Source organism: Hesperophylax consimilis, chromosome 19 (genome assembly GCF_061612785.1).
Source record: "Hesperophylax consimilis isolate HC1 chromosome 19, BYU_Hcon_1.0, whole genome shotgun sequence".
In the NCBI taxonomy this organism is placed as follows: Eukaryota; Metazoa; Arthropoda; class Insecta; order Trichoptera; family Limnephilidae; genus Hesperophylax; species Hesperophylax consimilis.
In genome coordinates this window covers 32,333,606-32,361,558 of record NC_142854.1, presented here as the reverse complement: position 1 = coordinate 32,361,558, position 27,953 = coordinate 32,333,606, and the positions used below count along the sequence as shown (strand labels likewise).

Genomic DNA, 27,953 nt, shown 5'->3' with positions numbered 1-27,953 from the left:
CTTTTAGACGTTAAAGTTATTAAGGAAAAAAATAAATTTCGACTTCTCTATAAAAAATATAAAAATCCTCGTGATAGAAATTCTTACGAACTCTTACGCACCCGTTGTTCCAAACTCATTAGTAATTGCTACTTTAAATATATTCAACAAATCGAATCGTGTCTGGTTAATCATTGTTACAGTAATGGCCTCGTTAAATTAATGATACCAAGAAATATAATTGATAAGTTTTATTCTTTAAAACACACATCACTGGTAACAAAAAACAACGACCTTCGAATTCCTTAATTATTTCATGGTTGTTATTGATCCGTTATTTAGAGAGAGAAGAGGAAGAGAATGGGCTTGCAAACCTATTTATAAACTAATTCATTTGAATGTATTGGTGTATATATAATCACAATTATTGCCCAATTATTTAGGGGAGACATCTGTCGGATATTTCAATTACTCAATACAGATACATGTGGCATGTTGGTTTGATTCTTGGCTAAAGTCTGAACATGCTGCCAGGGGACGGAAGAATTTATTTTTTTTACAATAAACAAAAAATAATTTTTTAAAAATACCATAATATAAACAAAAATAATTTGAAAAATAAACATAACATAAATATGGACAAATTAATTTGAAAAACAATCATGAGATGAATATGAACAAAAAGTTCTAAAATAAGAGAGTCATAATATGAACAAGTTAATTCGATGTTCCTAGGTCATCCTTCAGGTAGGTTGCTAATTCTTCTCCGTCTTATGACTGCTAGCAAAATTTTGATGGTCCAAGGTCATCCTTCAGGTAGGTTGTTGATTTTTCTCTTGTTTATGACTGCAGGAGCTTATTTATTCAGTCCGGGGGGTACATCGGGCGTCCCTGTAGCAATGCTTGAATCCCTTTCCATGGGTAATAAACATATTTTGCTGATAGGTCTCTTAAATGTTCCTTGTGCGGTTTTGAGGGTAACCACCCGCACTTTCCCGTCAGCTCCAGGGTGAGTAGCTAGGATCCTGGCTAGTTTCCACATATTAGGCGGCAGGTTGTCCTCCTTTAGTATGACCATGTCGTCCCTTTCAACAGTCCTGAGGCCCTTGTCTTCCTTCCATTTGGTACGTCTTTGTAATTCTGCAAGATATTCCAGTTTCCACCTGCACCAAAATGTTTGAATCAGTGCATTTAATTTTTGATATTGATTCAATCGATTATATTGTATCTCCCGAACATCCTTCTCAGAGATAGAAGCTATCCCTCCGCCAATCAGGAAATGATTTGGAGTCAAAGGATTCAGGTCAGTCAGATCGTTGGACAGAGGAGTGAGCGGACGTGAATTTAAACAGCATTCTACCTGACACAATAAAGTATATAATTGTTCAAAGGTTAAACTTGAATTATCGGTTATTCTTTTTAAATGATATTTGGCGGATTTCACTGCTGCTTCCCAGAGTCCAGCGAAATTCGGTGACCGTGGTGGAATAAATCCCCACAGTATTGACAAATCAGCTAAATATTTTTGAATCTTGTCATCAGATTTCTTTAACTTATCATACAATTCTCTCAGTTGATTATATGCTCCCTTAAAATTGGTCGCATTATCTGAATATATTTTAAAGGGTTTGCCCCTCCGCGCAATGAAACGTTTTAAACAATTTAAAAAGTTGTCAGTGGTGAGGTCTGTTACCAGTTCCAAATGCACAGCTTTCGTTGAGAAACAAACAAAAATGCATAAATAAGATTTCACCAATGGAGCCTTCCTGGTGATACCGCTTTTCATCATGATAGGACCTGCGTAATCAATCCCGGTAACCTCGAACGGCCTGCTAGGTGTTATTCTGTTTTCCGGCAAGTCACTCATGATAACTTGACTGGTTACTGGATTTTTTCTGAAACATACTATACATTTATGTAATATTTGCTTAACAGTGGTTTTTCCGGCAATCGGCCAGAACTCTAATCTCACTAGAGATAACAAAGTTTGTGTCCCTGCATGTAAATGTACATAATGAAGATGTCGAATAATTAATTCTGTTAACTTATTATTTTTTGGTAAAATTATTGGGTGTCGTTGCTGGTATGATAAATGTTTCGCCTTTGTTAGCCTGCCCCCGACACAAATTAATCCATTATTTATAAATGGATTAAGCGACAAAATAACGCTACGTTTATCCAGTGAACATTTATTACTCAAAGCCCTGAACTCATCCTTAAAATGGTAGCGTTGAATTATTGCTATTAGACGATGCAATGTATTGTCCAGCTCCGGCACGCTTAACCTCCCGGTTAATTTACAGTTTTTTGTGTTACAATTATTAAAGAAACGCAATATATATGCAGTTACTCTCTTTAGCTTGTTGAGAGAGGAAAATTTTGAAAAGATGTCCCACTCCGTGACATTAGTAGACACGCATACCGCCTTGGTTTTTATCTCTGGAGGATTTATACAGGAATTTTCTGGCTTCGGCCAGTGATCGGCCTCTCTTATTAGCCAATCCGGACCCTTCCACCAAATATCTGCTTGTAATAGTTTGTTTGCTGTAACTCCTCTTGATAAAATATCAGCGGCGTTTTCCTGCGATGAAACATGTCGCCAATGGGCGGGATCGCCGGCCTCTTGTATCTCGGCAACCCTGTTGGCCACAAAGGTATTCCATCTAGCTGGCTGTCCTCTTATCCAGCATAGTGCGATGGTAGAGTCACACCAGTAGTATGTATCCACCTCAACCATGTTGAGTGCTTCTTTGATGTTTTTTAATAATTTCGTTAACAGCACCGCACCACAAAGTTCCAATTTTGGCAGGGATATGTTTTTTAATGGCGCTATCCTGAACCTGGAAGATATTAACTGAGAGTGCATCTTACCCTCGGCGTCCCTGGATACTAGATACGCACAGGCTCCGTAGGCCTTTTCTGATGCGTCGCAAAAACCATGGATTTGTAGGCTGTTTTGACCCCACAAGATTCTTCTCTTTATTTTCAACAGGTTTATTTGAGATAAATTTTTCATGTAAATTTCCCAATCTTTTAATATTCCCTCGGGTATTTCTTCGTCCCAGGAAGTCTTAGATATCCATAATCTCTGCATAATTAGTTTTGCTACAACCGTTACTGGTCCTAGCAGTCCTAAAGGATCGAACGTTGAGGCGATACTTGACAATATCCGCCGTTTGCTTTGTACGGTACATACTGGTTTTTTCACTACATATGAAAAGTAATCAAACTCACTGTTCCAGATTAATCCTAGTATTTTTTCTTCTTGGGGTTCTTTAGATATCAATCCTTGCATATCCTGACCTGGTTCGGAAGATAATTCTGCCACGTTCGATCTCCATTTTCTTAGATTCATCCCTGCAGATTTTAGTAAACTGATTACCTGTTGTTTTAGAAGGTGGCACGATTCAACGTCATTTCCTCCCGTTAATAGGTCGTCCATGTAAAAGTCGTTTTCAATGACATTGCTTGCTATAGGAAATGAAAGTCTATTTTCAATACCTATTTGCTTCAGGCATCTTGTCGCCAGGAAAGATGACGGTCCTAATCCATAAGTCACTGTCCTTAGCTTGTAATGCTTCAAATCCTCATCCTGTGAAAAGCGCCAAACAATTTTCTGTAGATTGCGGTCGCTTTCCTGCACGTTTATCTGACGGTACATTTTCTCTATGTCCGCAGTTATGACTACAGGATGTTTTCTGAAATGTAAAATTTGCATATTTAAATCCTTTTGTATGTTAGGTCCGACCATCAGAGCATCATTAAGGGAAATACCAGAAGATGTTTTTGCCGATCCATCGAACACCACGCGAACTTTAGTAGTGGTGCTTGACTCCTTCATCACCGCATGATGTGGTAAAAAATATGATCTCGCATCGCATTCGGATTTTTGGCACTCTTCCATATGACCCAATTGTAAATATTCTCTCATAAACATGCTATATTGACATTTCAATTCTTTATTGGTGGAAAATTTTCTTTCCAATGTATGAAACCTTTTTTCAGCCATTGACAAAGAACTCCCTAGTTGGTCTATACAAGGGCGGGTTGGTAAGGCTACCGTAAATCTGCCCTCCGTGTCTCTACTATGACACTCTGTAAAGTTGACTTCGCAAGCCTTTTCTTCAAAATTCTGAGGTTTCATGGCATCCACCTCTTCTAGTTTCCAGAATCTTTCCATCTGGTTACCTATTTTATTAATGGCTAGATTACAATTAATTGATACTGGCCTTGTTTTAGTGATGATGTCGATCGCTCCGGAAACAATCCAACCGAGTTCAGTCCTTTGAATAGTTGGCCCGCCCTCCGTTAAGCGTATTCGATCATTATTCATTATTTCCCAAAAAACTTCCGCACCCAACAGGATGTCAATTGGAGACGTGACATTGAAATCCTTATCCGCTAGTTGCAAGCCAGATGGGATCTTCAACTCTTGTTTCCTGAAGGTCATTTGGGGTAGGTCGGTTGTTATAGCCTGCAATACTAAACAAGAAATTTTCTTATTATAATCACTATTCACTGCTAACATGTCAATTGTAACTCTTCGATTGATATGTGTGATGCGATTTTGTATTCCAGACACCGGCATATTTATTTTTTCTGTTTTTAATTTTAATTTTTTTGCAAAACTCTCTCTTATGAAATTCGATTGGGCGCCTGAATCCAATAATACCCTCGCTTTGTGTAAACGGTTGTCGCTACCTACGATATTCACGATCGCTGTAGATAATAAAATTATCTTTTCATTTTTATTTAACACCGTATGATTTGCCACTGATGTCGAGCTGTGTGCCTCTTCATTTGTGTTTTCACTATTTAATTCATTAACATGTATCAAAGTATTATGTTGATCACTTGCACAGATTTTACATTTGAATTTATTTTTGCAATCTTGTGTAAAATGTCCTACCCTCAAACATTTGAAACAGGCTCGGGCCTTTCTTAAAAATTCTAATCTTCCTTGGATATTTAATTTGAGAAATTTTTTACAATAATACACTGGATGATTTTCTTTACATAGGATGCATCCGTGTTTGGTTGCTATCAATGAGACAGACAAATCTTTCTTGCGATCATCACGTGTTGTAACATTCTTGTGGGTAGGCCTTTTTTCTTGCAAATTTGTGAACTCCAGTACCTCAACACGTTTGGTTAGACATGTAATAAATTCTTTCAACGTTGGGAGTGCACCATCTATTGGCTGCTCTTCCCAAAATCTACGAGTTGATCCATCCAATTTATTAGATATTAAATATATCATAATCGCGTCCCAGGAATCAACATGTAATCCTAGATTTTTTAACGCTTCTAAATTTATATTAGCCTGATCAATAATATGCCTTAACGCGACTGGACATTCTTGTTTCATATCTTTTAACTGAAATAAAGATGCAACATGCCTATGAACTATTATTTTTTTATTCGCGTAACGTTCCTGCAGTATCTGCCACGCAGATTCGTAATTGTCGTGCGATATGGTCAAGGAGGCAATCAATTTAGCTGCGTCTTTTTTAAGGCACGATTGTAAATAAAAGAATTTTTGAGAATTGTTTAACATATTATTTTGATGAACCAATGCTTTAAAAGTCTCAGCGAATTTAGCATACTCAGTAATTTCACCATGAAATTCAATAAGTTTCAAAGTTGGTAATTTAATTTCATATTTTTCATGATTTACTGAATTCAATAAACCTTTTGCTAATGCAAGTACAGAGAAATATTGATTTTCAAAGGATTCACGTTGACTTACGTGTTCTGCCTCGTCATCCGAAAGTTCTTCGATTTGAGATTGAATTTTTTCAAAGTCATCTAACAATTTTTCGACCTTTTGATAACGTAATTCTAGTTCCGTTTTATCGAGTGTCTTTAAAATATCATTAAACCTTGTCAATTTCGCTTTCAAAACTCCACGCTTGTTGATTAACTGCTTTAACTTTTCCATCTTTAATGGCAAATAATAAACAATTTAACTTTTAACCTCAAACAACTGACAGTTTACGAATGAAAACACGGCGATGTTAGTAAAAATGCTTGTCAGTGCCAGGGCTGACAACCTTTTAAATCAGAACGGAACAACCACTCACCACTGACAACCTTTTAAATCAGAAATTCGCTGAAATTATTTTGTAGCGAGATTCTACCCGGTAAATTTGAATATTCGCGTGAATTATTTTTAATTAAATAAATCCAATGACAAAACTCTTACAATTGTGATGCTCATTTAACAATAATCGTATCAATTTGCAATGTAGGTAGCTATTAAAATTTTATGCAACTGAAAAATCAAAAACAACAATAATCTTTGTTGCATATTTAAATATTTCATTTGGGATAATTTGAAATAGGAAGGATTCGGGATTCGGTCACAGTTTTGATAGGATGGCGTCGGGATACTTATCTGATGATGATCTGCATCTTCTTGGTTTTTTGCTGGTTCATATTTCGGCTTTCTGGTGCACGATGCGGCTCGATTGGACCATATGTTACAGTAATGGCCTCGTTAAATTAATGATACCAAGAAATATAATTGATAAGTTTTATTCTTTAAAACACACATCACTGGTAACAAAAAACAACGACCTTCGAATTCCTTAATTATTTCATGGTTGTTATTGATCCGTTATTTAGAGAGAGAAGAGGAAGAGAATGGGCTTGCAAACCTATTTATAAACTAATTCATTTGAATGTATTGGTGTATATATAATCACAATTATTGCCCAATTATTTAGGGGAGACATCTGTCGGATATTTCAATTACTCAATACAGATACATGTGGCATGTTGGTTTGATTCTTGGCTAAAGTCTGAACAATCATAATAGCGTTAAAACTTTTTGAAGATTTATCAAACAAAAGAAAAAAAATAACAGTACTATCCCCCAAAATATGACGTATGGAGAAAAAAAGTCATCCAATGGCGAGGAAAGCAGTGAACTATTTGCCCAACACTTTTCATCAGTATATGAGAAAGATAACATAAGAGGCAACGAAGAGACTCAACCTCATCCCGTTTCAATTGATCAATCAAACGGCGTTCTGCACACAGTAAATATTAGTGTGCACGATATAAAAATAGCAATGCTTAACCTCGACCAGAGCAAAGGTCCGGGTCCCGACAAAATTCCTCCTATCCTAATTAAAAAGTTTGCACACAGTCTCGCACTCCCTCTGACTATCATTTACAGGAAATCGTTGTCTTCATCCGTTTTCCCAACAAGATGGAAACAAGCAAATATTGTACCTATACCTAAAAGTGGCGACCTTCACGACGTCACAAACTATAGACCCATCTCCATTCTCTGTTCATTTGCTAAAATTTTCGAAAAAATAATTTGTCCAAGTCTGAATTATCATCTCAAAAATCTTATTACTCCAAAACAGCATGGATTTCTCTCCCAGAAATCTACATCCTCTAATTTACTTTGCTATGTCACTACCTTAACCGAAGCTGTCGATAAAGGTCAACAGATAGACAGCATCTACACTGACTTTAGCAAGGCTTTTGATAAGGTAAATCACAGATTATTAATACATAAACTAAAACGCATGGGTGTTCATGGTACCTTGCTAAACTGGTTTTACTCCTATCTAACTGACCGTGAACAAAGAGTAGTATTTGATGGTTATGAGTCAAGAGGATTAGATGTGCCGTCTGGAGTACCTCAAGGGTCCCATTTGAGCCCGATCTTGTTCCTTGTTTTTATAAATGACTTGTGCGATGTAATTTTGGATTCTCAAATTTTATTGTTCGCCGATGATTGTAAGATTTTTAAAATTATCCACACATTACTTGATTCAATACTTCTTCAAAATTATATCAACAGAGTTTCTAAGTGGTGCATTGACAATAGAATGTTTCTGAATTCTTTAAAATGTGTCCACATAACTTTTACACGTAAACGCAACTCTATCTCAACTCAATATTTTGTCGACGGTACTAAACTCCAGGAAGTCACAACCATTCGGGACCTAGGCGTAATATTTGATAAAAAACTAACTTTCACACCTTATATCGACAGCATTATTTCTAGATCCCTGAAAATGCTAGGATTTATCAAACGAAATAGTAAAAATTTTCAGAATCCCAAATCAAAATAACGCTGTAGGTACAATTCCTTCACCCGCAACGTGTTGGAGTACGCAAGTTCTATATGGAGTCCGACCTACAAAGTTCATATTCAGCGAATAGAGCGGGTTCAAAAACATTTTATGTACCACCTAGCGTATTGTGATAAGCGAGCTCGATCACTTCCTCATTACAACGATAGACTAAATTTCTACAATGTACGCACCCTTGAACAGAGAAGACTAAATATTGATTTAAATTTTCTTTTCAAAATTGTTAATGCTCTAATAAACTGCCCTTTTTTACTCTATCAAATTATTTTCAACGTTCCTAGAATTGGTTGCCGACTTAAACATTATATTCCGTTACATATTAAAAAATATAAAACTAAGCTGGGGTTTGACTCACCTTTACCGAGAATGTACCGTTATTTTAACGAGACATATAAAAGTCATCCCATTGATTTGTCAATGTCATCACTGGCCACCTTCAAATCAAACGTAAACAAGACTTAAAGCTACCTATCGTGTTGATCTAAAACATAATTACTGTTGCTGTTATGAAATGTATATGTAAGTGTATGTATGTGTGTATACATGCATGCATGTAGGTGCATATATGTACATTAGACTTTACTTACAGTGTTGTGTTCATCAATGTTGTGTTTGTCTATAATTAGTGATAGTATTAACCAAGTTTAATTAATGTAATTGTATTTCGAGAGCTTTGATATGAATCACTGTTGACAAACCAAAGAAAAAAAAAATATATATATATATATATATATAACATTGTGATGATTTATCCGGTCACCGGATAATCATATGCCTAATTTAAACAGCAATGTTATCTAAGACAATATTTTTTTCGGAATGGTAGACAGTATAAAAATTGGTCTTTATTAAAACACAAATTTTATCGCCCGATTAAACACAAATATGTTTTCAAGAGGAACTGATATAAAATGAATACATTCCTTTATGAATACCGGTGGAATTTTGTCAAAACGTAATCCCATTTTATAATGAAGAATTTTTTTTCTTAATGACATGTAGAGAAATGTGACGTGTTGTATAATGAAGATTTAATTTCAGGTATTATTACAATATCACAATTTTGTTGATAAGCACTTAAAAAATATTAAGTAATGAGGTCAACTATTTCCTGATCATTGTCTGCATGCTTACGCCCCGAGTACATTGATCTAGGACACACATTGTGTTCTTTGAGACAATTTACAAAGTTATAAATATATTTTGGATCGGACATTTTTAATCTACGCTTTCGTTAACAAAAATCAGATTTAAAGAAGTAGTGACAGTGAGATTTTCTCCACTATGAATGCGTAGGTGAATTTTAAATGTGTTTTTTTTATTTTTATCAGGAGTAGTTACAGAGGCAACACTTCTCGAGTATGGATGAGAATGTGACTTTTTAAATGTACTTTTCGAGAACATGAATAGCTGCAGTAGGAACATGCATAAGGTTTTATTCCAGTATGGGTTCGTAAGTGCACGGTTAAACGTGATTTTTCTGAGCAGGAGTAGTTACAATGGGTACATAAATAAGGTTTTTCTCCAGTATGTATGCGTAAGTGCACTGTTAAATCTGACCTGTTTGAGAAGGAATAGTTACAATGGGGACATGAAAAAGGTTTTTCTCCAGTATGTCTGCGTAAGTGTCTTGTTAAACGTGATTTTTCTGCGAAGGAGTAGTTACAATGGGAACATAAATGAGGTTTTTCTCCAGTATGGGTGCGTAAGTGCCTAGTTAAACTTGATTTGTCTGAGCAAGAGTAGTTACAATGGGAACATGAATGAGGTTTTTCTCCAGTGTGGGTGCGTAAGTGCATTGTCAAACGTGATTTGTCTGGGCAGGAGTAGTTGCAATGGGAACATAAATGAGGTTTTTCTCCAGTATGGGTGCGTAAGTGCCTAGTTAAACTTGATTTGTCTGAGCAAGAGTAGTTACAATGGGAACATGAATAAGGTTTTTCTTCAGTATGGGTGCGTAAGTGCCTCGTTAAACGCGATTTTTCCGAGCAGGAGTAGTTGCAATGAGAACATGAATGAGGTTTTTCTCCAGTATGGGTGCGTAAGTGCATTGTCAAATGTGATTTTTCTGAGCAGGAGTAGTTGCAATGAGAACATAAATGAGGTTTTTCTCCAGTATGGGTGCGTAAGTGCCTAGTTAAACTTGATTTGTCTAAGCTAGAGTAGTTGCAATGGGAACATAAATGAGGTTTTTCTCCAGTATGGGTGCGTAAGTGCCTAGTTAAACTTGATTTGTCTGAGCAAGAGTAGTTACAATGGGAACATGAATAAGGTTTTTCTTCAGTATGGGTGCGTAAGTGCCTCGTTAAACGCGATTTTTCCGAGCAGGAGTAGTTGCAATGAGAACATGAATGAGGTTTTTCTCCAGTATGGGTGCGTAAGTGCATTGTCAAATGTGATTTTTCTGAGCAGGAGTAGTTGCAATGAGAACATAAATGAGGTTTTTCTCCAGTATGGGTGCGTAAGTGCCTAGTTAAACTTGATTTGTCTAAGCAAGAGTAGTTACAATGGGAACATGAATGAGGTTTTTCTTCAGTATGGGTGCGTAAGTGCCTCGTTAAACGTGATTTTTCCGAGCAGGAGTAGTTGCAATGAGAACATGAATGAGGTTTTTCTCCAGGATGCGTTTTCAGGTCCGTTAGCATGTCTAAAAAAATGGTGGAAAAAGTTCATTAAGTAGGTATCTATAATGAAGACAGAAAATTATGAAAACGAATTAAGACAAATAAAAAAATATTTTACCTGCAGCAGTCTCGGTAATATTATCATATTGCTCTAAGCATTCCTTTTTAATATCCGGAACTTCTATGTCTATTTCCGTATAAGAGATTCCACCTCCATCTTCTTCTGGGGGTGTCGGTTTTGCCTTGATGGGTACAGTCTCCACAATGATTCTACCTGGAACAACAAAACAATGAAAAAATGTGTATTTAGAACTTTCAGTGATTTTAAGTCTGTAGATTGTATGAAAACGCTCTATATTTCATTTCATAGAAGTCAAGTAGAATATAATTCAATTATTTGGTCTCATTTATGTAAAGTTTACTCTAACAATAAACGACGAGTACAGCACAAATTTCTTATGTAAGTACAAAAATTTTGAGCTCAAAATTCCAATTGAATACATTTATTAGTTTGAGGCCCCAATTGTATCTAAAAACGTTGTCTGAATTATGGATGTCAATATAAAAAAAAATATGGTTTCAATATATCTGGTTGTAACACAGAAGAGTCATTAACAACTTAATTGACAGCCATGCCATCGTCCCCATTATTAAATGCCATGAACCAACTAGGAATACAGCCATGCTATCGTCCCCATTATTAAATTCCATGTACCGACTAGGAATTCAAGGCAAAATGAAACATTCTTCTTGCAATACATATACAACCAACTATGAGACACACTCAATAACCAATAAGATGCATGATCAAGGCAACAAGTTTGGATTACTATTGTTATATTTTTTGAGACCATTTATAGAACCAAGCGTTATCCAAACAAGCACTTTGTTAAATGCTACTATTATAGTAGCGTTTGTAATGTACTTTGATTTTTCTTATATGTTGTATTGTTCAAGTTACTGTTACACGTTTTACTGATATTGTTTAATGTTATTTTATGCTTTAAAACCATTGTGTATAGTTTTCGATAGCTCATTAGGTATATTCTGATTTCATAATATATATTAAAGCCTAGCTGGGCGAAAAACTAAATAAAATAAAGACTTGCTTGCATTACACTAAAAAATCGTGTTGGGTTGGTTTTATGTGCATGATTTTTATTTGTATTTTTTGTTGGATTGAATTATATTGTTAAACAAAGTTCCTCCTGATAAACTACTTGCAGTTGGTTGTCTTAGATAACATTGCATACAAAACAAAATATTGGACAGGTATTATATATCGACATAAATCTATACTAAATGATTTATTTAGTAATTATACCAGGATTTTTAATTAAATTCACAATTTTAACACAATCAGTCTTCATTTTTGGGTAAAATCAATTTGCAAGTATGTCATGTATTTATAGGCAGTTCAAAATAAGTCAGACAATGTAATAAACGTTAACAACCCCTTCACGGGTTCACTGAGGAATAGGTTACACCTGTATCGATCGTCCGAACGAAAAGTAATATGTTCCGTTTCACTCTCTGAGTTAGCTGATCTCCGAAGCGAATAAAAAGTGTATAATTATAATTCTTCCCGATTTTAATGTTCGAATAGATGTTGCCAAGCCTTCAGTTTTATAGATTCAAGTCGTTAAATTTAAACAATTATTTTTCCATTAGTTTGGTGATGTCGTGTATTTTGTTTGATTGTGTCTTTTGTGAAGTTTTTTTTTATTTATTTATTTATTTAACGCCCAGAGGGCTTTTACATTGTTGGTAGTATAATTTTAATTTGACAAATACTGTCAAACATAAAAAATAAGAATAAAATTACATTTGATAAAAGCTATGCAACAAGTCATACAAACACAAGAAACAAAAACAGAAAATTACAGCTATTTGTTGGTTTACATGATGTGTTTAGGAGTATTGTTGAAATAAATGTTTTAAATGATCCACAAAACTTGCCAAGTTGGTATTGAATATGTCAACATCACCCAAGTAATGATTTCCCATGGTGTGAAGTCGTTGTATCGGAGAGTGGGCAATGTAGTTACGCTTATGTGTGCTGCTGTAGAATATTGTATTTTGTCGTGTTGTTACTGTGGGTGTATGTATGTTTATAAGTTGCAGGAGTTCACAGCAGTCGAATTTTGAGTTAAGTATTTTGAATAAGAACGTTAAAGTTGATAGAATAATGGCATGTGATGGTAGTTTCAAATATAACAGATAGGTGGTGTTTTTTTTTTAATCATTATTTTTTTTTATGCGGTTGAGGCACTTATTTGGTATTCCCTTTTTTTAAGTGCAAAAATATTAACCATTTCTTTGTTATTTATTTTTTTCTACTAACAGACTACTGTTCAATTATGCAATACATATAACATGAAATGATAAAAACTAAAAGTTACAGAAAGTGAAGGGTATATACGCAATCAATGAATGAAGCAAAGCAAAAGCATTTATTTTAAAAAAAAAATTTTTATCATTTACACCCGCTAAACTGCCAAAGCAGTTTGTCAGCAGAACATTTTGTCAGCAGGACATATTATTTATAAATTACAGAGAATAATCAAGTAAGAGCCTGAACAAAGTTGCGTTAGATGGAATCACAGTAAAAAACATTATTCAGTAAATAAAATCTCAATTAATTTGATTTTAGAAAATATTTGTTACTTTGTTTAAAAATGAAAACAAATCTTTTACCACAAGATTCAGGATAAATTGTAGAAAATCAAAAGGGTCCACAATTTTTAACATTTTAATTTTGAATGATGGTGGGTTTCTAGTGTTACTTCAAACCTTTTAGACCTAGAAACAGTTTCGAGACATTCTGTTGATGATTCCGTATGTGTATTACCAAGGCAAACGTGACTGAAGGTGAATAGTTACATAAAGAGGATAAAACAAGTCTTCTGTGACTAAGCATACGACGTGACGCTTTGAAGATAACTTTAGAGTGAAAATGAATAGATGCAGTCGAGACATGAAAATGGTTTTTCACAACTGTGGGTAAAAATCAAAGTCGGGAAAGCCAAAATACCCGAATAAAAAAAACATCATGCATCAAAAAGATAAATTCTCTACTGTGAGCAAATGATTTTAATAAACCTCTTCGAGAACATGAGAAGTTGCAGTTAGAAGACGAAAAATGTTCTTCTCCACTGTGAATCTGCATTTGTTTTTTTAAACCTCACCTTTGAAAACAAGAATAGTTGCATTTGGCACATGAAGACGGTTTTTCTCCACTTGGAATCGGCATTAGTTTCTTTAAATTTCCCCTTTAAGAACAAGAAAAGTCGCAGTCGGGACATGAAAAAAGTTTTTTATATATGTATATGTGAATTTTTAAATATCCCTTCCCACAACATGAAAAGTTATGGTCGGTCCACGAAAAGGGTTTTTCACTACTGAGGGTGAGCATGAGGTTTTTGAGAACTCGGATAGTTGCAGACGAGACACGAAAGAGGTTTAGCTCGACTGCGAGTCAGCATGTGACGCCGTAAATATGTGTTTCTAGCACATGAAGATGTACAGTTGGAATATGAAAAAGGTTTTCTTCTACTATGCGAACGCAAGTGCTGTTCTAACGTTAGTTCATGAGAGCAAAATTAATTACAATGGCGACGAGAGTATCGTTTTTCACCAGGATGCTTCATCAAGTTTGTTAATAAGTCTGAAAAGGATAACAGATAAGCACAAGTACAGAGGATTTACATAAACGCTAAAATTGGGAAAGCGCGCATTATTAATTTAAATAAACAAAAAATCTGTTTTACCTGGTGTCTGGATAATTCTTTCAGAGCGCTCTAAGAATTCCTTTTTAACATCCGAGAGTTCTATGTCCATTTCCGTAAAGGGAATACTAGCTTCACCCTTTACACGGCTTCCCGGTTCTGCTTTGATGGGAACATTCTCCAGATAAATGCTACCTGAAAAAATAAAAGAATAATACTATATTGAAATACCGAGTCGAACTATGCATTACATTAAAAATTACAGTCGTTTCTCTCCGAGAAAGTATAGTTATCCCACATTGTTTTAATTAAAGAAACTTGCTTCACGATCGAATCATCCAGAGTAAAATGACTATTCTTACTGGAGTACAAGACCGGCTTTAACTGAAGGCTGATCATGCATAAGAGCATTCAACAGGATTAAATCATAGTTAACACGCGGAGCAAGCAAATGACTACTCTCCGAATTTGAGAATGGTTTCCTTCGATGAATCCATATATTTGTATAAAAAACAAAGACAGGCCGCCCGCCCCCAGGCCACGCTCATCCGATATGGATTATAATCATTACACAGTATTTTTGTGTTATTTTCCCTCAAGTGCGCTTTACTAATAAAGTATTCGTGCAATTACAGCCGTGTAGCAGCATAAGTGATCAAATATATTTTTATTTTATTTGTTTTTTTGCTCAGCTAGACTTTTAATAGTACGCTGTAGAAAACATGCACAGGCAACCTTCAACTTCCAGCTATTAGCAAATATTTCCGAGTCATTTGGGCAATCATATCAACATCGTATATAATAAAATAGAAGATATTTTTTTTAAATATCCAGGAGAGGCTCGGAGGTCCTCGTGTGAAGTGGAAAACTTCCCTTTGAGTAGCCTATTACTACTATGAAACGTCTAAGCTATTCGTGTTTTTTTACATTAACTCTAAAAAGCAGGGAAATTATTTTCCCCGAGGCCTATGTCATATTTAGGGATGCTGTGTAGGGGGTCTTGAAAACAGGAGAGTAATATATATTTTGATTAAACTTTTATTTAAACCTGTAGCTAATACTGTAAATACGAGTTTACAAAAATATTATTGAGGAAATTTGGCTTATCCATCGTTTCATGAATTCTTTCAGAAGGCTTAAAGTATTCCTTTTTAATACAAGGAACCTTGAGATCCATTTCAGAATATGAAATTTCACTTGGTTTGTTAGTGACCACCTTGAGATTTGAAGGCTCCGTTGAACTCCAATTCACCTGTATAGAGACAATCTGGTAGCAATTTTGTGAAAAGAAAAGTTTACTAATGGAGTGTACTTATTGATGCAGTTAAGACGAAAATAGACTAAAACAAAAGTAGATGATAATTAATGAAAATATTTATAAACACTTGGAAATAAATTAAAAACATCATACAGAACCAATCGAATACTTCGAATACTTATTGTAATAAATTTATCATTAATAACTATTAAACATTTAACCAGCATATTTAAGATATTAAAGATAAAACTAAAAAGTAACTAACCGTCACGCCGTTTCCCCGAAGGGGTAGACAGAGAGAACATACCTCCAAACAACTCGGTCTTGGCACACACTTCTTGCCTCATGCACATTCATATATCTTCTCATACATACTCTTCTATTATTCTGACTCTTGACATGGCACGACTCAAGTATCTAATTCACTCGATCGTGCCATGTCTTCCTCGGGCGTTCACGACTTCTGCAACCATATAAAGATAAAATCTCCCTGCTAGCCGGTTATCATATATGTTACCAAATAAAATGTTAAAAGGACTATATTATAGCTTCGTACATTAACATTTAAAATACTCGATTGAAATTTGAGAATGAAACATAAATGAACTACAGGTAAAACAAAACAAAGTAATCAAAAAGCTATTTCACTTCAAACCTTTAACATCCACAAAAATGATAAATGGAAACAAAACTGTTTTCATAAAGAAAACTATATGAATATAATACCTACATGTCTCCTTAAATACAAAATAAATAATAAACGCATTCATACAAATACATAATTCATTAAAACGTCCCAAATACATACACACTTTACACAGCAACAGTATTGGTTACGAGGTGGGCGACATATATAATTGCCTTCCAGACAAAATCAAAAACGAAAAAGGGGAGGTACATTTAAAAGAACATTGTTTACTTTTATTCACAATTAGCAAACAATTACAGTGGAAAATACTGTTATTTAATCTATTTACGTGTGAAGTAATTAAAAAATATATATTTTAGTTTTTTCTAGTTAAATAAGTGAATTTTTTTTTTTTTAAATGCGATGAAACTCAAACAGTGCTCCTCACGGGACCCAGAAACAAGCCCAAAGGAAGGAGGAAAAATGGCAAAAGCACAATGGACACATGGCGAGTGCTCGCGTAATCTATATATATACTGACTCCGCTTTAAAATAATCAAATACATCAACGAATGCAGACCTCTTCAAGGTAGGCATTAAAGAAGTCCCTACCACCACACTCTTCCCAAACCCACTTCAAAACGTTGCTCAACCTAAGGTTAGAGAGTTTCCCGTCTGCCTAACGCACAGAAAAGACGTTCCAGTGCGATGTCAGGTTTATATCATAAAACTAAAATAACAACCCAGCAGAACAGCAAATTTTGTAGAATCTAATTGTAGGTATGAGCAATACGAGAATGCAGATACGGCCTGAAAATAAAATAAACGAAAGTAACATAATCCAGTAGAATAGCGTATTATGAAGAATCGAGATGTAGGTATGAACATGTTGATACGTAAAAAAAACCTGCAGTTTTATTTGCAATTGAATTTTGGGTCTGTATAACAATAATTGTTGTGTTCCAAATAAAGACAACAAAATACCTGAATTCGTTTCGGTAATGGATTCCGGGCTTTCTTTTTTCATTAAAGGATAGTCTTTATCGATTTTCGTATATATCATAGCAACACTTTCTTCGGCACTTGTGCCTGGCTCTAACTTGAGGGCGGTGGAATTCATGATTTTAAGTAAGGATCTTGTAGTTCTGTTTTACTTCAACTTTAATGAGGATTTCTTGAGAATAGGGTTCATTGTTTCAGGTCAAGACGTACAAATTGATTAAAGGAAGAAAACCAAATGACATAACCAACAAAAAAATGACAAGCATTCAACGGAAGTAGTTCCATAGATAATACGGAAAAGAAAATAATTTTTGGGATTATGGTGAAATCTAAGTGTTGCCATATCTTCAGTAATATTCAAGTATTTTTTTGAAGAATTTTTTTAACGCACGTACGTTTTATAGTATTCATTTGCAATTTTCGTCGGCGGCATTTATTTTTACTCGGGAGATATTTATCAATTTGTATTGATATTACAGGCGACTAATTATTGCTGATAATAATTTATAATACAAATGAAGTTAATACAAATAAATGAATAATTGAAAACAAATAATATGAGAATACAAAAATTTATAAAAAAATAATGTAAAAAACTTGCCCTAGAACCTTTCTTAAGTTTATTTTATTTCAGAACTCTGACAAACTAGTTAAGTGCCTACTAACTAGTGATGTGCAGCACCGAAACATTTACATGTTTGACCCCCTTGAGGTGATTTTGCACAAAAACGGCGCTATACAAATCATCCAAATATATATGTTTATTATTATTTTATTGAGAACGAAACATCAAAAGAATCGAGTGATTAATTGATGTAATCGCACGGGGTTCAGTAGCTGCGGACAGATGCTGCTTTTTTTGTTTTCCGAAGATGGTGGGGGGGATATGAATATTGTACATCCATTGGGCCGCATTTTGGTAATAATGTTCTTAATTAATTTGTAATAAATGGGAAACAGCAATGTTTTCATACTGACAATGATATTTTTATTGTTTACTCTGTATGACCATTTTCTTAGACTATGAATTAAAATAATAATATTTCAGTGAAATCAATAGTTGATAAAAGAAATACTATAATGTTTCGTCTCCACGGACATAAAAACCCAATATAAAATGAATATATCGGGCTGATGACCGAGGTTTTTCACAACATTTATTAAAATACATACTAACTCAATCTAGTTCTTCATGTTTTTTTCGTTTTTTCTCTGAAACGTTACTTTATATTGAAATTATCGATTTATTTGATCAAACACCGATGATTCATACACATAGATTAAATCGTAAAAACGTCTCTTCTAGACAGTGATGCACTATTTCGAAAATAAATAAAAACATGTTTCTCGTAAGCTTTTTACTAAGCATTTAAATAAGAAAACAACGGTAGGTACCTGAGCATATTATCTATATTTTTTTATTAATAAACAGCTATTTATTTTTAATAACAGGAAAAAACAATAAATCACCACACCAATAAAATCATTAAAAATATATAATCGCTTAAGGCCTGTTTATTTTTGTATTTATTTATTTATTTTATATTATTGAAACAAACAGTACATTATTTACAGAGATGAAACAATATACAGGAATAAGATTCTTCATGTTGTGTACCTATGATATGTTTCCTTGTAATGTCTGGTAAGTGGTATGTTTATTCCTTAATTTCCAGGTGACTTGTGTAGTTTATAGGTGTGTGTGTGACGTGTGTAATGTGTGTGTGAGTGTTTGTGTGTGTGTGTGTGTCTGTATGTATGCGCATTGAATTCTTTAAATTATTGACATGATGCCACGTTTGAATTTGGGCAGTGAATCCGAAAAAATGTCAATGTTAGAGTTAATACAAATATTATTTAGAGTATGAAGAGCTCGGTTAATTGTCGAATTAGATGCTGCATTTGTTTTATAATTTAGCGTGTGGAATAGCACTGTATGTCGTGTACGTCTCAAAGGTATATTAATGTTAATAAGGGACAAAAGTTCAGAACAGTCAATCTCATTGTTTAAAATTCTGTGTATAAATATTGAGTCAGCTACTGCTCGTCTTCGCTGCAAAGTTTCAAATGTACACCCAAAATTATTGTTGAATCTGTGGGTAATATATTTTATAAATTTGTTTTGGATTCGTTCTATACTATCTATGTAAAGTTTATATTGCGGATTCCAAATAGGCGATGCATATTCCAGTGTACTTCTGACTAATGCGAAATATAACATTACAATTGTACGCTAATTACTGAATATTTTACTTATACGTAGCACGAAACCAAGCATTTTATATGACCTATTAACGATTGAGTCAATGTGCTTATTAAATATAAGTTTGCTATCAAGGTAAACGCCGAGGTCTTTACATTCCGTTTTAGAGATGACAGGTTCATTGTTGAGTGAATATGAGTAGGTACTTAATTACAAGTTTATTTCTGGTGAATGTCATAGTGTGACATTTAGAAACGTTTATATCTAGACAGTTAACTTTACAATACTTGCAAAGCCTATCTAGGTCACTCTGTAACGCTTCGCAGTCAGAAAGAGAACGAATAACTTTGAATATTTTTATGTCGTCGGCATAAAGTACATATTTGGAATTTTGAAAACATGATCCCACATAGGTGGTATCCTTGGGGGACACCAGATTTTACCTCGATGGATTTTGAGAAGACACCGTTGATTAAGATTACTTGATTACGGTTAGGGGGAGGGGGGGCACATTGATTCACGGGGCACATTGGTACAGTATCTATATCTCACGATCGAATCATCCAGAGTAAAATGACTATTCTTACTGGAGTACAAGACCGGCTTTAACTGAAGGCTGATCATGCATAAGAGCATTCAACAGGATTAAATCATAGTTAACACGCGGAGCAAGCAAATGACTATTCTCCGAATTTGAGAATGGTTTCCTTCGATGAATCCATATATTTGTATAAAAAACAAAGACAGGCCGCCCGCCCCCAGGCCACGCTCATCCGATATGGATTATAATCATTACACAGTATTTTTGTGTTATTTTCCCTCAAGTGCGCTTTACTAATAAAGTATTCGTGCAATTACAGCCGTGTAGCAGCATAAGTGATCAAATATATTTTTATTTTATTTGTTTTTTTGCTCAGCTAGACTTTTAATAGTACGCTGTAGAAAACATGCACAGGCAACCTTCAACTTCCAGCTATTAGCAAATATTTCCGAGTCATTTGGGCAATCATATCAACATCGTATATAATAAAATAGAAGATATTTTTTTTAAATATCCAGGAGAGGCTCGGAGGTCCTCGTGTGAAGTGGAAAACTTCCCTTTGAGTAGCCTATTACTACTATGAAACGTCTAAGCTATTCGTGTTTTTTTACATTAACTCTAAAAAGCAGGGAAATTATTTTCCCCGAGGCCTATGTCATATTTAGGGATGCTGTGTAGGGGGTCTTGAAAACAGGAGAGTAATATATATTTTGATTAAACTTTTATTTAAACCTGTAGCTAATACTGTAAATACGAGTTTACAAAAATATTATTGAGGAAATTTGGCTTATCCATCGTTTCATGAATTCTTTCAGAAGGCTTAAAGTATTCCTTTTTAATACAAGGAACCTTGAGATCCATTTCAGAATATGAAATTTCACTTGGTTTGTTAGTTAAGTTAAGAATTTTTGAAGTGAAACTTCTTTAGGCGCGTAATGTTCGGGGACGGAGTAAAACCGAGTTAGGATCGACACGAAAATGCGGGTACCCCCACCACCGCTCGCCGTTCACTGTCCCTCTCTCACCATATGCGCTTGTTGAGGTGGGGGAGCCGCTCACGAACGTTCTCTCTCTTCTCTTCTTTCCTCTCTCTCAGACACCAGCGAACTGCGCCACGCCAAGCATCAGCTGCTTGGTTAGTATACTGCGTCGTGAGTGTAATACGAGTGAAATACGTAATTGATTGTGGTTCATACGGTTTGGTACAGAATTTCAGTGTTAAAAATGAGTAGTGACGAGAAAGAGGTGATGAACACATCAGTGGCACAAGAGGAAATATCCCCTGAGAATCACCAAAGAAGAGGAGAGTCTGATTCACACAGTGATGACATTAACATAAGGTAAATATAACCTATAAGAGTTGATAAATATTTCACAATATAGTAGTATTGTTGGAATGTATATATCTCGCACTTTAGTTACCATAACCCAATTATCACGACATTAGGAAATGATATTCATGAAATTGACAATGAAAATGGCACATGATTGGTAAATTGTCTTTGTAATTTCTTTGTAATTTTTAATTGTAATATTGTTATTTATGTAATATTGTATACTTGTGAATAAATTGAAAATTTTTGGAACTATACATTAATCGAACGTCATTCATCTATAAGAAAATATTAGAAAAAGCAAATCCATGCTTCGTCGTTGAATTATTTAACCTCTAATTTTCAAACTAACCTAAGAGAGAAAATAGAGATGATGAAATGAAAATAGAGAGAGAGGAATACTAGAAGTTTCACTTCTGTCTTGCGTAGGCTTGACACACCCACTTTTTTAACGCACGTACGTTTTATAGTATTCATTTGCAATTTTCGTCGGCGGCATTTATTTTTACTCGGGAGATATTTATCAATTTGTATTGATATTACAGGCGACTAATTATTGCTGATAATAATTTATAATACAAATGAAGTTAATACAAATAAATGAATAATTGAAAACAAATAATATGAGAATACAAAAATTTATAAAAAAATAATGTAAAAAACTTGCCCTAGAACCTTTCTTAAGTTTATTTTATTTCCAGAACTCTGACAAACTAGTTAAGTGCCTACTAACTAGTGATGTGCAGCACCGAAACATTTACATGTTTGACCCCCTTGAGGTGATTTTGCACAAAAACGGCGCTATACAAATCATCCAAATATATATGTTTATTATTATTTTATTGAGAACGAAACATCAAAAGAATCGAGTGATTAATTGATGTAATCGCACGGGGTTCAGTAGCTGCGGACAGATGCTGCTTTTTTTGTTTTCCGAAGATGGTGGGGGGGATATGAATATTGTACATCCATTGGGCCGCATTTTGGTAATAATGTTCTTAATTAATTTGTAATAAATGGGAAACAGCAATGTTTTCATACTGACAATGATATTTTTATTGTTTACTCTGTATGACCATTTTCTTAGACTATGAATTAAAATAATAATATTTCAGTGAAATCAATAGTTGATAAAAGAAATACTATAATGTTTCGTCTCCACGGACATAAAAACCCAATATAAAATGAATATATCGGGCTGATGACCGAGGTTTTTCACAACATTTATTAAAATACATACTAACTCAATCTAGTTCTTCATGTTTTTTTCGTTTTTTCTCTGAAACGTTACTTTATATTGAAATTATCGATTTATTTGATCAAACACCGATGATTCATACACATAGATTAAATCGTAAAAACGTCTCTTCTAGACAGTGATGCACTATTTCGAAAATAAATAAAAACATGTTTCTCGTAAGCTTTTTACTAAGCATTTAAATAAGAAAACAACGGTAGGTACCTGAGCATATTATCTATATTTTTTTATTAATAAACAGCTATTTATTTTTAATAACAGGAAAAAACAATAAATCACCACACCAATAAAATCATTAAAAATATATAATCGCTTAAGGCCTGTTTATTTTTGTATTTATTTATTTATTTTATATTATTGAAACAAACAGTACATGATTTACAGAGATGAAACAATATACAGGAATAAGATTCTTCATGTTGTGTACCTATGATATGTTTCCTTGTAATGTCTGGTAAGTGGTATGTTTATTCCTTAATTTCCAGGTGACTTGTGTAGTTTATAGGTGTGTGTGTGACGTGTGTAATGTGTGTGTGAGTGTTTGTGTGTGTGTGTGTGTGTCTGTATGTATGCGCATTGAATTCTTTAAATTATTGACATGATGCCACGTTTGAATTTGGGCAGTGAATCCGAAAAAATGTCAATGTTAGAGTTAATACAAATATTATTTAGAGTATGAAGAGCTCGGTTAATTGTCGAATTAGATGCTGCATTTGTTTTATAATTTAGCGTGTGGAATAGCACTGTATGTCGTGTACGTCTCAAAGGTATATTAATGTTAATAAGGGACAAAAGTTCAGAACAGTCAATCTCATTGTTTAAAATTCTGTGTATAAATATTGAGTCAGCTACTGCTCGTCTTCGCTGCAAAGTTTCAAATGTACACCCAAAATTATTGTTGAATCTGTGGGTAATATATTTTATAAATTTGTTTTGGATTCGTTCTATACTATCTATGTAAAGTTTATATTGCGGATTCCAAATAGGCGATGCATATTCCAGTGTACTTCTGACTAATGCGAAATATAACATTACAATTGTACGCTAATTACTGAATATTTTACTTATACGTAGCACGAAACCAAGCATTTTATATGACCTACTAACGATTGAGTCAATGTGCTTATTAAATATAAGTTTGCTATCAAGGTAAACGCCGAGGTCTTTACATTCCGTTTTAGAGATGACAGGTTCATTGTTGAGTGAATATGAGTAGGTACTTAATTACAAGTTTATTTCTGGTGAATGTCATAGTGTGACATTTAGAAACGTTTATATCTAGACAGTTAACTTTACAATACTTGCAAAGCCTATCTAGGTCACTCTGTAACGCTTCGCAGTCAGAAAGAGAACGAATAACTTTGAATATTTTTATGTCGTCGGCATAAAGTACATATTTGGAATTTTGAAAACATGATCCCACATAGGTGGTATCCTTGGGGGACACCAGATTTTACCTCGATGGATTTTGAGAAGACACCGTTGATTAAGATTACTTGATTACGGTTAGGTACTAATGTTAGATTTGATCCATCTAAATAGGTCACCGTGTATACCAAATAAGACAAGCTTTTTCAAAAGAATTGAGTGTATTACGCGATCGAAAGCCTTAGAAAAGTCTGTATACATAGTATCAACCAGCTCTTTATCATCCATCTTGTCATGCAAGAAGTTAATGAAAAGGGCCAGGTTGGATGTCGTAGACCGACCTCTCATGAATTCGTGCTGATTCGGTGTAATTATTGTGGAAATAGCCGAGTATAATTGATCAAAGACAATTTTTTCTAGAACTTTGCTTAAAATAGGAAGTTGGGAAATTGGACGGTAGTTTTTAACGTCATGCTTATCACCGATTTTATAGATGGGTGTGATAACTGCTGATTTCCACTTGAGGGGAAACGTTCCTTCTGTCAATGATTTTTTATAGATGGCGCAAACCGGAAGACAGATATACTTACTACAGTTGCGTATAAAAACTCCGGGTAGCCTATCAATTCCTGGTCCTTTTTTAATATCTATTTTTGAAAGGTATTTCAAGGTGATTTCTTCATTTAGCGGTAAGAATAAGCCGTAAAGCCCTTGGCCGTAGAAGTTGGAAGATAGGAAACCTGTGTAACCGTTTATAATAGATGGCAATAATCTCTTATTTTTTTCCATAACCGAAAAGATGGTCCAACTTTATCTTTTGCGGTTACGGATATAAAAGATAGAAAGCTGAGATATATACCGAGATTTATGTATTTTCGATCGATACTCTATGGCAAGGCTGCCCAACCTTTTTAACAGTTGGGCCAAATTGACGATTTAAAATCACTGGCGGGCCACTGAATACTGACGGTTCCTATTTCCATGGGGGGGGGGTTGTTAGAGAATTTCTATAAAACATAATTCCCCGCAAAAAAAATTCAAAATGAGTGCTCCCCTCAAGATATTTGAAATCCATGGGGGGGGGGGGTTGTTACGGAACTTCGCTGAGAAAAATTCCGCCTACATCATATGTGATTCCCCACAACAATTTTTCGAAATCCATGGGGGGGGGGTGGCTACAAGATTCCATTTCGGACGCAAAAAATATTATATCAAAAACCAGTGTATTTTTGTTTAAAAGGTTAGATTTTTTTTCGTCGCTGATTCTCGTTCTGAATAGCCTAAATAGCGATAAATCACCTTCGTTGGCAACACTGGTGACCGCGCGCAAGCTGCATTGTTTGTTTTACCGCGGGCCCGCAACACTTTTTCAAATTGGCGGATTGGCGGGTTTTTTAAAAATGGTTCACGGGCCACTTATAATTCGTTCGCGGGCCACTTGTAATTCGTTCGCGGGCCACATTGTGGCCCGCGGGCCTGGGGTTGGGCAGCCTTACTCTATGGTATCTACTATTTGACAAGAATGGTTTATTTATGTATTTGACAATCGAACAGTAATATTTGTGTTGTAGAAGTCCTAACAATTTATAGAAATTGGTCTGCGACATTCTTGTATATTTCTTAAATTGATCGTTGTCTACCGTCGCCATGTCTTTTAACAAATTATGGAAATGTCCTGTTTTCTTCCTTTTATGATTAATGGGACGCACACTCCAACGTCGTTTTTTCCTTATTCCAATTGTGTGTCTCCTATTGCAGCGTATGCTAGCCCCAGAATTGACAAAAACATTCCACATGCAACAATATCTGATGAATCCATCGTTTCAATATTTATTTATATAAAACAATATTACTTTTATAAGATGGAGGAAGAATATACTCTCGGTTGACAGTTGAAATTGACAGGTGACAGCGGCATAGTCACTTCTATGGACGTATTCTATTCTATTCCTATTTCAATTATAAACGATGATCTAAAATATTACGGATTACGGCACCGGCCTATTCTTACCGCTTATTCCTATTATAATCAGGCCTTTAAAGAACGAAAATCGCCCTCCAGGGGGGTATAACTCCGATACTTTTTTGGTTTTTTGATGACGTCTTCACACGACTATCCAATGAAAAGCCGTCGTGGTTTGGTCTCTCACTCTCCCCAGCATAAAACCCGTGTGACAGAAAGAGAGGCTAGGCTCCATTTCCCAGGAAACCAGCCGACCCCATTGTAGAGTCCTTCTGACAGATTCAGATTGTTTGTTGTCGTGAATTCATGAGTTGTTTTTTGTGAAAATGTCTGAAGGTAAAATTATCAAGCTCTGTTGTGCGAAGGGCTGTACTGACAGACAGTCCACCCTACATTACAGGACGGTGTGATGTCACCAAAGACCATGATTACGTCTTGCAATATAAAAATCCTTCTTCCAAAAGGATTGAGGAAGATTATGAAGGTAAACATTTGTTCAATGTTACTTGAAAAGGAATAATATTCTGAGATTAGTACACGAACTTTAGTTAAAACAATAAAAATGTTTATTCCAGAACGTAATATCATTCTACTGACAGACAGTCCACCCTACATTACAGGACGGTGTGATGTCACCAAAGACCATGATTACGTCTTGCAATATAAAAATCCTTCTTCCAAAAGGATTGAGGAAGATTATGAAGGTAAACATTTGTTCAATGTTACTTGAAAAGGAATAATATTCTGAGATTAGTACACGAACTTTAGTTAAAACAATAAAAATGTTTATTCCAGAACTTAATATCATTCCATGTACCAGCGGTGTGGTTCTTTCTAAAGGTCAAGAAGTGTGAAAATCTCTGCAGATTAAATTATCAAGCTCTGTTGTGTGGCAGACAGTCCACCCTAAATTACAGGACGGTGTGATGTCACCAAAGACAATGATTACGTCTTACAACATAAAAATCCTTCTTCCAAAAGGATTGAGGAAGATTGTGAAAAACATTTGTTCAATGTTACTTGAAAAGTAATAATATTCTTAGATGAGAACACGAACTATATTTAAAGAAATGCATACAGGAACCAGAAAGGAAAGGAATTAAAGATCTGCATAATTGATGAAGAAATTTTAGAATATTTTCAAGTAACATAGAACAGATGTTTACCTTCGTAATCTTCTTGACCCAATTCTGTTCTGGAATAACATATAATGTTTATTCCAGAACCTAATATCATCCCATGTACCAGCGGTGTGGTTCCTTCTACTAACGGGTCAAGAAGATTACAAAGGTAAACATCTGTTCTATGTTACTTGAAAATATTCTAAAATTTCTTCATCAATTATGCAGATCTTTAATTCCTTTCCTTTCTGGTTCCTGTAGGACCAGGCGGCAGTAATTCAGTCGTCGCACGAAAAAACGATGCATCCTTGTGTAAGAATATTTATAGTTTCTTGTTTGAAAATCATTATTTTTTCCTTTTGTTTTGAATAATGTAATCATTGGCTTGAAATATTTAGTGAAATGTTGTAAATCACCTTGCATTGGTGATCCATATGATCCCATGCATTATTACATTTTATCGCGTGAATACACATTACAGAGAGACTGCCTTAATTACCCGTCTGAAAACTTTTCTATCAATGCTCTGGAAATTCATTATGTTGTTGAGTATGTACTTGATCATAATTGTGAAAATTTACATCTTGTCCCCTTAATTAACGAAACTATTGCCAAATACGTGTCTTTTGATTGGATTAATTGTAGGACACAAAACAAATTGGTCGATGCAATTATTAAATTCACTGTCATCGGTAATTCTTGGTGTGCAGATATCAATAAAAAAATATGTGGTAAAGACACAAGACCGTATAATGGACCAGACTCGATGAGGATAGTGGCCATCCTACATCATTTAAAATATTCAAAATATAGAAAGAAATGGTTCTCT

The 27,953-nt window shown here is 34.7% G+C and overlaps 2 protein-coding genes across 2 annotated transcripts; both read right to left on the bottom strand.

Annotated features, from left to right (window-relative positions):
* Positions 1 to 602: 602 nt before the first annotated feature.
* Positions 603 to 5,929, bottom strand: LOC149415155 (uncharacterized). The gene is made up of 3 exons (XM_089643018.1): positions 5,729 to 5,929; positions 4,341 to 4,453; positions 603 to 1,874 (listed from the first exon to the last, which is right to left on the bottom strand). Exons 1-3 carry the CDS (start codon positions 5,918 to 5,920, stop codon positions 836 to 838), a joined length of 1,344 nt encoding a protein of 447 aa, XP_089499144.1. The 5' UTR covers positions 5,921 to 5,929; the 3' UTR covers positions 603 to 835.
* Positions 5,930 to 9,433: 3,504 nt separating this feature from the next.
* LOC149415154 (uncharacterized) lies at positions 9,434 to 17,417 on the bottom strand. Its single transcript, XM_089643017.1, has 4 exons — positions 17,319 to 17,417; positions 14,491 to 14,643; positions 10,839 to 10,994; positions 9,434 to 10,743 (listed from the first exon to the last, which is right to left on the bottom strand). Exons 1-4 carry the CDS (start codon positions 17,395 to 17,397, stop codon positions 9,434 to 9,436), a joined length of 1,698 nt encoding a protein of 565 aa, XP_089499143.1. The 5' UTR covers positions 17,398 to 17,417.
* Between the last annotated feature and the right edge of the window lie 10,536 nt (positions 17,418 to 27,953).